The sequence below is a fragment of the Brassica napus genome, chromosome C2 (genome assembly GCF_020379485.1).
Source record: "Brassica napus cultivar Da-Ae chromosome C2, Da-Ae, whole genome shotgun sequence".
NCBI classification, from domain to species: Eukaryota; Viridiplantae; Streptophyta; class Magnoliopsida; order Brassicales; family Brassicaceae; genus Brassica; species Brassica napus.
Genome location: NC_063445.1, coordinates 22,421,930 through 22,438,616, shown reverse-complemented (window position 1 = coordinate 22,438,616; position 16,687 = coordinate 22,421,930). Strand labels below are relative to the sequence as shown.

The window sequence follows — 16,687 nt, the reverse complement described above, 5'->3', positions numbered from 1 at the left end:
CTTTTTCAAAAAATTATTATTATTATTTTTTTTGAAAAAAGGCTTAAAAAATTATTCACACATGAAAAAAAAAGATTTTCGTTTTTTTGGGGTGGCGGTAAGCTTAATTATCACTGAACACCTTTTTCATACAAGCTAAAATCACGCAAGATACAAAAAAGGGTTTCAGCTACCAAGTCCATCATCAATGTATTTTTATCATTAATATTTGGTGTTTCGTATCTTATGCTATTACTTAGGATTCTTATATATCATAGGATTCATTTCTCCAGTTTTTTCTGACTTATCAAATATATTACGATCACTCTATAACATTAGGATATATAACGGGCCAGATTGGTAAAAAAAAGTAACGGGACAGCTTGTATCTAGTTTATCTAAGAGGTTACTATTTCTTACTAATAAAGTATTAAGATAATTGCTTTGTATATAGACTATATGGTATCACGGTATTTCCTCCTAAACGCACTTTAACCCAATGAACTTCATTCAAATTTGTCATTTACTAATAAAGTAATTGATTTATCATAATATTATTTTTTCCTCAACCAATTATATTTTCCAATATCTGAAGTTTTTATTAACGAATAAAATTTTCAATATTACATTCGATATTATTGCGTTTAACTTGATAAAACAGTAAAATACCAAAAAAAAATTACTGGAAGTGTGGGGTTATAATAGTACATGATATTTAATAGATATGTCGTATACTCTGTTATTTCTTCTTGTGATCTGTCGGATTGTGACTTGTAATGAAAGACTTAGATTAATGCATCAATGGCTCCTTCTACCCTTTTTGGCCTGTTTCCTGGTGGCAGGGCGCCCATGATTTAATAAAAATAATAGTAGTTTGGAGATTTGAATTTTTTTACAAATTTGAAGTTATATATATATATATATTTTTTTTTCTTTAAAAAAAATTAAAATTTTAAAACGAATGTTTCATTTGACTTGGTTCCGGACCAGCCATACCTAGTGGTTCGTAGTAGACTACTTAGTTGTAACTATGTAGCGATCCCGAGACAACCATTCTTCAGATTTTTCAAATATTAACAATTGGGCAGTTAAGAATAATTTTTTTTTTTTGTTATTAGTACTGATTAAAGGTACACGCAGAAACTAAAATCATATAATCCAAGTCCAAGAAAAAATCTATTAAAAAAATCTATTAAAACACATGTTTTTTTTTTTGGCGAAAACTTTTATTAAACCTCAAGGTGTTCAAACAGGCAAGCTTCATAAGCTAGCCATGGTGGTATCTTGTTATCCACGAAACAAAAGCCTGATACTCGTGATCGACCTGCCTTTGAAAGACAGTCTGCACGGACATTATCATTACGGCGAATAAAGCGAATAGAAAAGGAAGAGAATTCAGAACTGATAAAGTCGATCTCGTCGAGTTCCGAGCCAAGGGCCGGCCATTCCTGCGGGTTTGAATGAGACGGACCAGATGTTGGCAGTCCGACTCAAAGCAGACTTCCGTAGCTCCTAGTCGTCGTGTCTCTTTCATCGCCCAACACAGAGCCTCTGCTTCAGCGTGCATTGGCGACGGCACACACCCACCCTTTCTCACTCCTATCAGTTTTGCTTGATTTTCTTCAAAAAGAACGAATCCCATACCGGCTCCTTCCTCCTTATCCTTCCAAGATGCATCAACTTGGCATCTCCATTTAAAGTTCATTGCTCGCCCCTCATTCAGTGTTGGTACAGCCCCTTCCTCTGGTACCGCGTCTGCTACTTCCTCCACTATCTGCGCGATCAGCCATGTTTCAGCTTCGCTGCTTGCGAGCTGGAGTGTATCCAGAGGTGTGACGTCCTTTCCGTTGAAGCACTTCTCATTACGAGCCTTCCATATATACCATATCAGCCAAGGGAACATCTCAACATTTCCAGATAGAATAGGCATCTTTAGATACTCGAGTAGGGTATCAACATTTCTGTATATTGATGTACACGGGAACTCTCCCGGAGTCGAAGGTATTGATGATAGTGCTCAACATTGCACTGCTGGGGGGCATTCAACAATGATATGGTTAATAATTTCTTGCTCCGCCCCGCAGCGCTGACACACCACATCGTTCCCACAATGTCTCTCCTTCAGCTTGCTTGCCGATGCCACAAAACCCGACACCACATTCCATACAAAATGTTTAATCTTCCGTGGGCATTGTAACTTCCAAATTGCCTTCTTTATAGCTGTCGTACTTGGTTCCATCATCCCTCCTACTTCTTGTTGTTTTCTTTGTCCCCTGGCCACCGCATAACCAGATTTAACGGTATAATTCCCCGAGTTTGTAAATCTCCAAGAGTAGCTATCTCTTCTTCCCGTGCGACTCACTTTAAGTGATAAGACTCGAGGGACATCTTGTGCAGCTATGAACTCCCTAACCAAATCTTCGTTCCACTCCTTACTCTCAAAGTCTATCAAATGATGGACTTTCAAGCCCGGATCAATGTTGTGTAAGCGTGGAACTGCTGGTCGCGCAGGTGTAGTTGGGATCCACAGATCGTCCCAGACCTTTGTTTCTGCGCCCGTTCCTATAGTCCTCTGCAGTCCATCTTGCAGTACGTGTTTAGCCGCCATTAAGCTCGTCCACCCGGGAGATGGATTGTTTGCTTTACTCGTTAGTATAGGGTTTGTATGTCGATAATACCTACCCTTTAGGACACGGGCTAGTAAGGAGTTCGGCTTTGTGAGGAGATGCCAGACCTGCTTAGCCAAAAGTGCTAAGTTGAAGTCTCGGAAAGCTTCAAAATCCCAGTCCTCCTTCCTCCATAGGCACACAAATTTTATCCCAAGCTACCCAGTGTAGACCTCGGTTATTATTTCGTGCGCCCCACCAGAAACGCGCCACTGCGGCGGAAAGTTTATTACATGTATCAATGGGAAGTAGGTAGCAGGACATAACAAATGTCGGTACCACCTGTGTAACAGATTTGATCTGAACCTCCTTGCCCCCTCTAGATAAGAGTTTACCTGACCATGAATTTATTTTCCCGTTTAGACGATCTTGAACAAATGCGAAAACTTGTTTTTTTGAGCCACAAATTGTCTCTGGCATTCCCAAGTACATCCCCATCCCACCTTCTTTGGTGATACCAAGAGACCTTTTCAGGTTGGTTTTTTTGGACGCTATGACCTTAGAACCGAACAAAACTGAAGTTTTCTCTTTATTCAGTTGTTGTCCTGAGGTTGTACCATAGACGTCAATGATTCGAACTAACTCTTCGCATTGGGATTGCTCTGCTTTGCAAAAGAATAAGCTGTCATCAGCGAACAAAAGGTGGAATATCGATGGGCTCTCTCATGCAATCTTTATCCCGGTCAACTTCTTTTATTTCCTCTGCCTGCTTAATGTGAGAGATCAGAACTTCAGTGCACAGGATGAAAAGGAATGGTGAAAGAGGATCTCCTTTGCGAAGCCCTCAAGACGGCTTAATATGTCCCTTTGCTTCTCCATTAATCAAGACCTGGTATGAGACCGAAGAGACACATTTCATGACCAAATGTACCCACTGTGCGTCAAAGCCGAACTTTAGTAAGAGTGCTTCCATAAAGCTCCATTCCACTCGATCATATGCTATGCTCATATCAGTTTTAATCGCCACGAATTTATCCTTACAGCTTTGATTTGTCCTGAGAGCGTGGAACATATCCTGATCCATGAAGATGTTATCTGTGATCAGTCTGCCCGCCACAAAGGCGGATTGAGTCTCTGAAATGATCTTCGGCAGTAAGCATTTCAGTCTAGAGGAGAGAATCTTCAAGATGATCTTGTAGCCAACATTGCAAAGACTAATAGGACGAAATTCAGTCATCGAGGTCGGTCTCTCCGTTTTTGGAATCAAGCATATGTTGGTCTGATTAAGTCTTTCATCAAACTCGCCAGTTGAGAAAAATTCTCGAACCATTGCACAAACATCTTTGCCGATCGTAGGCCAGAAGCGTTGGTAGAAGAGGCTAGTCATACCATCAGGTCCGGGCGCTTTCTCTGGGCTTATCGCAAACGTCGCTTCTCGTATCTCCTCATCAAGAGGTATTCTTAGCAATCGATGATTCATCTCATAATTAACCTTCACGGCAATGTGCCGGATTGTGTCGTCAATGGAGGTCGGGTTTGATGAAGTAAAGAGCTGCTGGAAGTAAGTCGTAGCCACCTCCTCTATGCCCTCCTCCGTCCCCACCCATTGATTCATCGAGTTTTTTAATCTGGTGATGCGATTTTTCGCTCTCCGCTGTTTGGTCTTGGCATGGAAGTATCTTTTATTTCTATCTCCTTCCCTCAGCCAGAGCATACGACTTTTTTGTCTCCAGTATATATCCTCTTCTCTATACGCGGCACAGAGCTTCCATTTTAGTTCCAGCTCTTCCTCACTCGATATTAGATCATCCGCTTGTGCTTTATCAAGTTTTTCCTTCGATCAGTACCTCGTTGTTTGAAGGGTTCCGCCGTTTCCATTTCGAGATAGCCTTCCTCGTCCTACTGATTTTCTCGTACAGATTTGCATGTCTATCTGTCTCTGTTGACTCCCAATCAGCCATTAGCACTTCTCTGAAGCCTTCTTTACTCATCCATCGTTTATCAAATTGAAGCTTCTTCTATTTTATTTTTCCTTAGAAAGGAAACGCAGCAGTATGGGTCTGTGATCAGAACCCCACCGAAGTAAGTACTCCACATAAGTGTGGGAAAAGATATGATGCCAGTCCTCATTCCCGACTGCTCTATCTATGCGGCATTGAACCCTTCCCGCTCTTGTTCTTCCAGCCCAGGATAGAGGGTTTCCTAAAAAGGGGAAATCAATCATTCCGCAGCTTGCAAGCATATTCCTGAATGGTAAGAATGATGCATCAGTCCGTCGTCTTCCACCTTTCTTCTCTTCGTTGCTTGTTATCTCATTAAAATTGCCCAAGAGAAGCCATGGTCCATTTCTATTTGCATTCATTCACAGTAATCGCTCCCATACATTTTCGCGGTATTCAACTACCGGATCTCCATATACGAAGGTGATAAACACCTTGTGCCCCTCCACCTGAGCCTCAATATCAATCATGCGGCTATTAGAAAATTTAATATCCACATTATCAGCATCCATATAAAACAAAGCCAGCCCACCACTACGACCAACCGGGTCGATGGTGAACAAATGATCATAACCAAACTCAACTTGAAAGTCTTGCAACAAAGTAAATTTTTTTTTTGTTTCTGAAAGAAAAAGAAAACTAGGATGAAAGCAACGATACAACTCCCTAAGGTCAAGTAGGCTCCCGCCCCTTGACAGTTCCAGGCGATTGCACTCATATCTGAGTACTGGGTGTTTTCTGGGACCCCACCGAACCTGTTGCAGTAAAAAGTTTCCGGCCATTTAAGGCGGATGGATACACCTCATTACGAGTGACTTCAGTCGAACCAGACCCTCTCGCAGGCTGTGTCCGACCATGCTTCACTAGCTTGCCCTTTGGGGAGGCTCTGCCTCTTACTGCTAGCTTTTTGGATGCAGCTGCACCCTTTGTGTCTAGGCTTCGCGTTCCCCGTCTCCTTCCGTGAGGTATCAGTGATCTTCCTCTCTTCGCTGGTTCATCTCGTTTCGTGGCTTGCTTCTCTTGTTCCACACATGCGCCAGACTGTAGTTGTGTCGATGCTCTTTTTATTTTTATCTCTTTTATTTTCCTGGACTCTGCAGTCTGTTTTTTTAGGTCCTGGGGCTTCATGATCTCCCGTGTCTCTGGCACCACAACCTCATTGTCCTCCATGTCAACTAAGAGGTCATCCTCATCGAGCAAATCTTCCTCCATATCGAAGTCAACACTAGCATATCGCTCTGCAATTTTGTTCATCTCTTCTTCATCCATGAGCTCGTCATCCTGTTGAGGGATTTCTTTATTTAAACCTTGAGTATCCTTCTGTCCCTGTCTACCCGTATCCTTTCCTATATCATGAGTCTCATTCGCCTTTGAAACTTCATCAATAAAGTTTTGCGCTATTTCTCTTCCCGGAGTGTGTTTAAGTAGGTTCTTATGAGGTTCCAAGTACACCTGTTGACCAGGGAGATTCGTATCTAGAGGTTCTCTTATTGTGAGGGTTCCTTTTGCTCCAGAACCGGGCCCCATGTAGGCATCTCCATCGACTTCATCTGTTACTATAGATTTTCTTTTAAGACGCCTAACTCGTTCCTCCTCTGATTCGCTTTTCTCATTTGTGGTTTCAGCTCCTTTCCATGTTCTTTCGTCAGAGTGTACTGGTTGCCACACTAGTTTAGTCCCATGTCGCCCATGATAGTCTTGTCGTCTTGCTGGGACCTCACCTCTTCGATGTCGGAAAGATTCAGAGACAGTTCGTTTTGAGTCTGGTGATGTGCGATGTGATCGCGGGGAGGTCTCGTTTCTTCTTGTTTCCTTTGATCGTTCTCGAGTATCCCTTGGTTGATAACGCACTTGGCGAGACTGATCTCTGCTTTTGTCACTCGTATCCTTTACTCTCCAACTGGAGGACGAGACAGAGTCTCCATGTCTACCTCTGTTATTAAAGCTTTCCGATCCTCCCCTATTCTCTCTCAGATTCTCTCTAGGGTATTGTCGATAGGGGTGGTATCTCTCCCGATCTCGGGGATTGTTTCCTTCCTCATATCTTTGGTCCAGTCGATTCCAAACATTTTTTGCCAGTGTGTCCCTCCTGTTAGATATTTTGTTGCGTAGGTCGCCATCATCTTTCCTCTGAGACCACTCTGCTCTGTCTCTATCGTTCCTTTTTACGTTCATGTCCCTTGGGGTTCTGTCCAATATTGAATCCTGATGGTTCCTTCCGTATGTCTCCAATCTTGCTGGAGCTTCCATGCCTCTTGTAGGATAGGAAAATGCTTCCTTGGCCGCCAAGTCTTCCATCTCTTTATGTTTAAGCCTGTTAATCATGTTTTCTTCTCTCTGAGTAGGAGTAAGATTTGGGCAGGTACCCTCTTCGTGGGAGATTCTCTTACAGGTATAGCAATGTCTGTGGAGCTCCTCATATTGGAGCTTAACCTTTATTACGTCTCCGTTAGCATAACCTGCACGCCTCTCAAATTGAAGTGGCTCATCCATATTTATTTTGACTCGGACACGACCATTGTCCACATCCACCTTGTCTACTTCTCCGAGTGCTTCTCCAATACTCCTGAATGACTCATCTTTCTTATAGTGCGAGGGAATTACAATTACGGTAACCCACAGAAGCATCGAGTTTGGGTAATCTTCTTGAATCGTTGGTGTCCATCTCTCCAGTGAGAAACTCCATTTATTGAAGTGGCATGGCCGACGCATAAGCACCTTGTATAAGTCTTCCTCCTTATCAAAGTCAAACTGGAACTTGTTATTCCCTAGGTTCGTTCCTCGAACTCTTCCTTCAACATCCCAAATTCCTCGCTTTGGCATATGTTTAAGGAGAGCCTCAACGCTTCTTCCATCTTGATGGAACATTCTTCCAACTAGTGACAGTTTATGCTTCTCGATGAGATCTGTATAGTCAAATTCCGGGACTTTGATGATGTCTTCATCATCCTTTTGAGAGCGTCTCTGGATCTGTCGAGAATTTCCTGCCTTGGAATGGTCGTTCCTTTCTCGAAACATCCTTGCTAATATTGCTTTGACAATTTTAGCACGCCCTAGAACAGGGAAAAATTGTTTTAAACCGAAGTCGTAGTACCTTGACAATCACGGTAATCTGATTAGGGTTTGCGATGGTAAAAGAGCAAAAAAACACTGCAAGGGGCAGGAACCTAGGCCGAGAGGATTGTAGGTTAGTCTCCCTCTCACCTAGGAGCGCCGGGGCCTCCTAGATCTGACGCCGGAGACAAGGGAGGCTGAGATCTCGAAATCACCTTAGAGTCGCCAAAACCCTTGCGTTAATAAAAAGCGAAATTATTAAAACACATGTTTCATGTGTTCTTTTCTACCATATTTTGATTAAACGCACAAACTGAAAAGCATATTGTTTTTCTTCTTCCATATTTTGATTAAAACGTAACTGAAAATATATTTTGATTGGCTAAACAACTTATTTTAAAAATCTTCTAAGAAGATAAATGTAGACCAATATATATGTTTTAGATTGGTTTCAGCTTGAACATGTTTGGACCAGTTTCAATTCGAATTTATGGATCCGGATAAAGTACACTAGACCAATAATATTCTATTTAAGAGTGAAAAAGAGAGTGATGAACAAAAAAAATCATTCTATTTATATTGTAAACCCATTTTTCATTTTTTATAGAGTTAAAATATAGTATGGCTAAAACGTTTTTACTACAAACTCTATTTTATAGTGAAAATAGAGTGAAAATGAAGACGCTCCAAATACCGAATTTGTATATTGCAAAAGAAATAGAATCTCTGGATCTAACCAAATGATTGTTCATCAACGAAAAGACAATAAAGCATTAGTACACACACATGTATGTCTCGTAGTAGAACACAAATGCAATAGAGAAAAATCTCATGTATCTCGAAGTTGAACCATACCGGTTAGTTCAGTAGACGTTTCAGTATACTGGACTTCGTTTTTAGCTGGGCCTTTACTTAGCATCGGCCTTAAGTAAGCCTAAGAACTACTTCTAAGATTATTTTCGTTGCATGACGTATAAAGCTTAAAGCATGTATAAACCTCATGGGCCGGCCATTAACAAACAAACAAAACAATCTCACTTTTTTCTTAATTGACCGTTGATTTCGAGTGTAAAATTAACTGGAAGTTCCCCGCTTAATTATGAACAGAAGAGATTATCTTACTTGCTAGAATCCTATAGAGGTAACCTACTGGTTCTTCCCGCGGATTTGGTTAAATTTTGGTTTCTCTTTTGTTCCACGAGTGTTACAATGAGTCTGTGTACGTAGTTTCTTATATATTGGCGAGATGAGATGTAATCAGTTGCATTAACTTGTTGTGAAATTGTGTCAGATGGCTCAGGTATAGTGGTGTTCTTATGCTCATGTTCTTCACTACTTATTGTGTCTGCTCGTGTGTCTATGATAGCTCCAATTGTAATTAGAACATAACTTCCTAAAATGACTTCTAGTTGTTTAGGTTCAGTTTTTAAATCGTGCCCCTGACAGTAATACTTACGGGGATCAGAACCCTTTCCTTCAATGTTTACTGAAACATTTAAAAGTATTCACACAAGTCGATCACTAATTACAGATTTTCTCGAGTCTTTTTGTGATTTATGATCTGTATAAATCTCTAGACAATGGTTTTTGGTATATGTATATGTGTGACATCCCTTATATCCCTTATATATTAAAAGAGAAACATTACAACATATTTTTTGTAGCCACGTGTCATCACCACAATCATTTTTAGGATCCTTAGAAAAATATGTTGGTCCATATAAATATATAATAAGTTTTTTATTAAACTAACCATAAATTAATTATGAATGTTCTTCATTGTTTCCTTAAATAAAAATCACAGAATTACCTAATGTGGCTAAAGTATATATGACAATTAATGATTTTGAATAATAAAGATTTGATAAAAATTAGTCTATTCTCTATCATTTTTTAAAAATTTCAACTTATTAAAATAAATTAAACAACCACATTAACTATATAATAAACTTTAGATTTTTTCGTATATGTTATATTTTGAATTTTTAAAAACGACGATAAATGACTAAAGTTGTTAAAAATCTTACATTGAATTTTTTTTGTGATTCATGGTTTAAAATTTCTGCTATAACAAGATACTAGGATGAGACATGCGTTTTGCGCATGATGAGTTTATATAAACAATATTTAAAATACATTGTATTGAAAAGTGAACTTTATATATGTTTGAAATAAATATTGGCCTCTATCAAATTGGTTTAGTTTTTGATTTTTGATGATTACATAATTTGTTTAGCAGGATGGTGATCTCAAACTTGTATTTTAAAAATCTTCATGATGAGTTCCTTTCTTATATGGCAAGAAATGTTTAGATTCCATGACGGACTTGTTGGGTATGAATGGTGACTAGGGAACGGCGAGGAATAATGTATTCCGTAACGTTCCTAAAAAAAATTACCATTCACAAGGAATAATAATTCCCTCTTATTCCCTTTTATTCCTTTTTTTGTAGAGAATTAAAGAACAAAATTATTTCTTATTAAATTTGATAAGGAACAACCATTCCTTTTCATTCCTGCTATTTTATTCTTGTACATTTTTTTTATTCGTTTTTCTTGTTTCCTGGATGGTCACCAGTCAGACTATGTATCGTGCCTAACTGAATATACGGTTGATGTTTCATAACTGAATATGGTTATCGAGGTTACAATACAATCGTAAAGGATCCTTTCGTTGCAAACAATAAATGAAAAGGGGTAATCAATACAATACTAAAAGGGGAATAAGCTGATCAGAGAGGCCCTCCACGTCGACAGATAAAATCAGCCAATAGGGTGCTTTCTTTTGTCCACGTCACACAGACTTGGCCTGATCTTGGGCTTCTAAATCCGTGCAAAAGAAAAGTCCAGCATCGTACGTAACCAAACCCAGAATATGTGTGGCCCTAGCTCTATCTCATCTCATCTTTTCGGTTCCACGGAGATCTCTTCCACGACTCATCTCTTGCCTTTTCCCCTTCTCGAACGGATCGATCAATAAGACGTGGTATCCTCCTCCGAGCCGGTCAAACTGGAGTCTCTCTCGATACAGCTGCCTACGGCGATTCGAAGTATAAGAAGCAAGACGACAAAGTTATGTTTGATATGTTTAATTTCTTTTGCACCTTTTTTTAGTATCTTTTTGGTTTTTTTCCCTCAGTTATGTTTGATATGTTTACTGATTCGGAATTTGTTCTGATTCTACGCTTCTGGTTTGATAGATGAGCAAATAAATGAATCAGAACCATTGATTCGATCGAGTGGAGGCAGAGCGTCTGAAGCTTTGATGTCATCGAGAAAAATCTTTTGTCTTAGAGAGTTTAAGAGTTCCAGGGGAACAGGTTTAAGATGATAAAGGCAAGGATGATGATGAAGAATCAAGGCAAGCCAAATTGTACCATGATATTTCTTCGTTTCTTTTAAATTTTAGTTTCTTAGACGGACTACTGTGACCTATTCTCAACTTAAGCAACAAACTTTCAGGTATGTTTTTTGAGATTCCAGCCCACAAATCACCTTGGTTTCTTGATCCATACTCTAATCTTATATTTGACAATCTTTCAGTCAATCGTCTGATATTCTATGGATTGTTAGAGCCTATGATTTTGATTTTTTCATAGTATTGTGTTGTCTACAGCTTTGTGCAAATTATCTATATATATGATTTATTGGAGATTGATATTTTTGGCCCAGAGTCATCGAGTCAGTCATGGAATCTGCTGCCAAGAAAAAGCAAAGAAATACCTTTTTGTACTGAGGCTTGCTCATATAAGACAACAGTATGTCTAAATGTTCGTCGAACTTGAGGGGTGGATGGATATAAGGTTTTTAATCCTTAATAGCTGTGGGATGCTGTACCGTTACTGAAAATCTATGGGAGAAGGGCTCCATCAGGAGGACAGCGTGTTGAGGAATGCGGTAGGGAAAACGAAAAAAAGGGTGGTGAAGTAACAGAGAATCTCCTGGACATTGACCCGCTAGGAAACATGGTTAGAAATGATATTCAAGTGTAGAATAATAAAGAAAGAAAAACTTCAAAGGATAAGGTAAAACCCCATCTTTACATTTTTCCATCTAATTTCGTTTGATGAAAATTTGATCCATAGGTTTCTTTGTTTGAATATATTTGAATTAATGGCAGGAAGAGTAGAAGACCATGCCAAGTGGACCACCAATATTGTTGATGAGAAGGTCGATATGTTTGCCTTTGGTGTATTGGTTCTAGAAGTCATAACCAGTCGTAGAGCTGTTTGATACAACATAAGCCATGTCGGCGGTGGTTGTGAATGCGTGCTATTTCAGGATCACACAGCCCCCTCATACCTAAACGAACTCATATGCCACGGGCAATTCCTAATGGAGTGAGTAGAATCAATCAAATAAAAATTGATGTCTGGTAACTAATGTGCTTATGTCTTGCCTTAGTCACCCTTGACTGAGTTTTGTTTCTTAATATTCTTTATTGGTTGCTTCTTTTATTTCGTCAACCAAACGGTGAATATCACCTAGATGTGTCTCTATGTTGTTTTACTGATCTTTGTTTAGGCTCAAACCCCGAAGGAGTTGTCAATATTCTACAGAGTTCATTATAGTTTTAACCTAAGCATAAAACCCCAGTGGACAAAGAAACTCCCAGATTAAAAAGTGTTAAATATATGGACCTTATTAGCAACAAGCTCTGCTTCCTTATGTCCTCTACAATCTTTTTTTTTATGTTCGTTCATCTTAGGAAAAATATAAATTTATTTTTGCTTTGTACATGGTAAATTATGAATTCTCGAGATATTATCATTAATGAAACTTTGGGGCTGATAGTGTGTTTAAATACCAGATGCACATCGATAACTTTTTACAATTTTTTTAAAAATTCTACTTTGTTTCTCAGTTAAAATTCTACTTTGTTTCTCAGTTTCCTGAATTCATTTTTAAAATTGTTTCCAAAACAACTGAGATTTGTTTCTATTCTCACGTTTGTTATATTATCTTCTACACAATCAATACCCATGACTAATACATCTACACGTGTGTGATGCATTAATTACATTTGCATGAATTTTCATCAGCATGCCTTTGTAACTCCTTTCCCTGAGGTTCCACATGGGGCAGAAACTAAAGACCAATCCCAAGTTCACACAGAAGAAACTGAAGCTCAATCTGATGTTCCAGAGGAAGTTCTTTTTCCTTAGTTATTTTTCCTTCTCCAGACGAAGGTTGTGCTGAGGAGGAACGGGTGGGTAAAGAGACTGATGGAAATTCTGAGGATGACTGTAGGGAAGTTTGATGCATAGAAACAGAGATGATGTCAGATGTCACTAGACATCCAGAGGAAAATATTCCGCAGAGCAGTTCATATAGATTTGGCGTTGTTAATGCAGAAGAAGAACCAGTATCTTTGACAGAGCCAAAGAACCTACAACTATCCATTGAAGAAGAACCAGTATGTGTGACAGAGCCAAAGAACATACAACCACCAACTGAAGCTGAAAAGAAAGAGAAGGAAGAGGAGGAAGAAGAAGAAAGAGTAAAGGAAGTGAGTGGTGCCTCTACTGAACCAAAACAAGAAAGCAAACTCATCAAAACCCCTCCACCATGCTGATTTCAAATCATCTATTGATGAGTTTGGTACAAGCCGCCTTAGTAGTAGTATTTATCACTCCCTCTCCTGAAAAGCCATTCTCTTGGCTTACGGAGAGAGAATCACAACCGGTCAGAGGCATGAAACTGACTAGAAGCCGGAGCTGCAGAGCAAGCGTGTTATTGAGTTCTTCCCCATCTTGGTTTCAGAAAGATGCTGCTGACACACCGCCAAGTTGGTACGACAAAGGATTCTTCGTCAAAGCAGCTGAAATGCGCGACATCAAGAATGAGAGGTTGCTGCAGGATGAGTTTAGCGGGAGGAGCATGCCAACAACATGGATCGAGAGAAGCTTGAGCGACACCCAAACTGCGTATGCTACTGCTTCTTCACATAACGAAATGTCGTCATCACCAAATGAATCGCTCTCCCGCCCTCTGATGTTTCTGTGTTTGAGCTTCAGAGCCCTTCTACAAGCCAGGAGAAAACTGAGGAAACTGCTGCTCAGAAAGACAAGCGAATCATTCATCGCTCGGTTAGTTTTTTTGGTTCAAGTTTACCTTTTTTTTTTTTAACTTTATCATAAAACATTTTATAATTTCTCACATTAATTATATAGTTACATTTGATTTATGATAAATTAACAACTATGCTATTGTTTATATGGGATAAACAAGCAGTTTCTTTCAAACAAATATATTGAACAACAAAGGAACAATCCTTAAATATATAAATGTCAGACAAATATTTTCAATTAATTATGTACGATTTTGTTTTTTTTGATAAATGACGTAAATAACATATGAAAATTTATACTCAGTTCAGCATTATTAAAAAATTCATTTTCAAGAACTTCATAAACATTATTCAAAACTCTAATTGGGTATTTTAACAAATAATTATTCACAAAATAATAAATACCAAAAAGTTTAATATTGAAAATAAATTATGGCTTCAAAACTTAAAAAATTGCTGAATCATTTTATTGGTTATCAAAATTTACAGAAGTATTCAAAATTATTACACATTTATAAAATTATATATTTATATGAAATAAAGATTATTTACCTATACTTCAAAAATCAGACGATATATAAGAAAATATATAATATATATAAGATGATAGATTTTTTTTATCTTATTAAATGTAGAATATTTTAAATTTTAAGAAAGATTTAAACATGGTTACGAAAAGATTAATAGAGACATTTAATATGTTAACACAAATTAATGATATTTTAAACAAATAAATATATCGAAACAAATAAATGATATAATATTAAAAAACAAACAAACTTAATTTTTTTTTAAAATCTAAAGTTTAATGTTTATAGACAAACAAACCGCGCATAGCGCGGTAAAATCTCTAGTTCTTATAATGATCGTAAGAGAGAGTCAAAGTTCGAAAATATTTGTTGTGTTAACCTCTTCTATAGCTTTGTATATATAGTAGAGATAATTAAGGTATTGGTACATAAGGAACATTAATATTCATATCTTATAAAATTATTAAATATCACTGCCATCATTAATATAGTTTCAGAGAGGATGATAATTTGTTTAGCAGGATGATGATTTTGAACATTAATATTCATATCTTATAAAATTATTAAATATCACTTACATAAAGTTATATGGTAATTAGTAGTTATGACTCATATAACATTAAACACGATTTATATATTTCAAAAATATAGTTTCTTAATGCACTAAAATTTGTGAACTATATACTTACATAATTTATGATGTGATTATGACTCAATATCTTTGAAACTATATATAAATAATTCAAAAATGTAAGGTTGACAAATCTTACATAATATTTATATATTTCGACAATTAGTATTGTATGGTTAAGGCATATAATTGTTCCACTAATAACTCTATTTTCGATATAAACTTGAGTACATATAAGGTTGAGCAGCAGAATATTCAAATACGCAAGATGAATAGAATAAGGATAGTAATATTGGTGCTATATTTTATTTATTACACTTTCTAAATTCAGATTATATTTATTTGGTAGTTGATTGTGCTTAATAGTTTTTAGGAGGTAATAATTAATGTCATATTATTTGTTAACATAATACTCTCTCTGTTTCATAATAATTGTCATTTTAACATTTTTTTTCTTGTTACAAAAAAAGTGTCACTTTAAAATTTCAATGCAAATTATATTTATTTTCAGCTGAAAATTAATTGAAAATTGCATTGATTTTATAAATAATCTTATTTATCTCAAATACTATTGGTTAGAGAACTATAATTAACAATAACTTACATATATTTCGGATACTTTCTTAATCTGTATGTAATATAATGAGAAACAGATGGAGTACAGCTTAACTAAAGAAAATAACAGTATGTAATATATATGATACTTCACCTTCTCTCTTCAACCAAACACAAACATTACACAAGCTAAAAGTTAAGAAAACTCTGAAACAGATTCTAAAAGAACGCATTATAATTTCTGAAGCAACAAATATCTACCAAACATCAACTATGATTCCATCACTTAATTAGCCTTGTTTATACACCACCACATAAATACAACAAAGATCAGTTAAAGTTCGCACACCTCTCAGACAAAACTTTCTAAAATCTGACAGAGAAGAGATTATGTTTCCTTCATAATTATACTTGTCAAGTCATAGTTCTGAACACGTGACTTTTTCCTATATACTTGGTACCATCACAGATTAACTTCAATAAAAACCAAGTTAAATAATACCTCAGCCAAATATCCATCACTATCTGAATAATGAATGATGGAAAGGGATTAGGATTCAACGCAACTCATGAAATCGGGAGAGCAAACTCGCTTTCAAGGAATCTGAAATTCAACCAATATTTTGCATCAGCGAAGATAGCTAACAAATAAATAACGATGTGAGAAATGATTACCAGAGAGGGAACACGCGACGAATGATATAAGATGCGATTATCATGACAATTACACCTACTTGTAAGAACAAAGAAACAATCAGATCCGACTAAGAACAAAGAAAACCCCCCTTAGCAAAAAAAAAAAAAACAAAGAAGACTCTAAGGGGAGCCATTTCGTTTTCGAGAAAGAGAAGAGAGGGTTTGAAGAAAGAGACAACTAAAAATTGTGTATAAGTGCAACGATGATGTTTATCAATGATGTCGAGATATCCCTATTAACTTAGCTAATACATTTTTCTGTGTCTATGACTATGTACATGTTTTTTTTAATAATGATCGGTGGGCCTGGGACGGATCAGGTATCCAGGCAATTTTAAGGTATCCGGATCCGGATCCTTATCCGGCGGACCCATAATTTTACTATTCTTATCCGGATCCGGGGTTCTCGGATATCCAGGTGTCGGATATCCTTCTAAAAATTGTAATATCCGGCGGATATCCGGATCCGGATTTGGATCCTTAAAATAAATAAAAAATATTAATATATAAAAAAACATTAACAATAATTTAAAAATAAAAATATATATTTAATGTTTTTAATTATTT

At 37.2% G+C, this 16,687-nt stretch overlaps 1 protein-coding gene and 1 long non-coding RNA gene across 2 annotated transcripts; both read right to left on the bottom strand.

Moving 5' to 3' along the window:
* Positions 1 to 1,246: 1,246 nt before the first annotated feature.
* On the bottom strand, positions 1,247 to 1,909 carry LOC106410918. The gene has a single exon (XM_013851558.1). It carries the CDS (start codon positions 1,907 to 1,909, stop codon positions 1,247 to 1,249), a length of 663 nt encoding a protein of 220 aa, XP_013707012.1.
* Positions 1,910 to 12,987: 11,078 nt separating this feature from the next.
* On the bottom strand, positions 12,988 to 16,442 carry LOC111210347. The gene is made up of 2 exons (XR_007319875.1): positions 16,100 to 16,442; positions 12,988 to 16,028 (listed from the first exon to the last, which is right to left on the bottom strand). It is a non-coding gene; the product is annotated as an uncharacterized LOC111210347 (long non-coding RNA).
* Between the last annotated feature and the right edge of the window lie 245 nt (positions 16,443 to 16,687).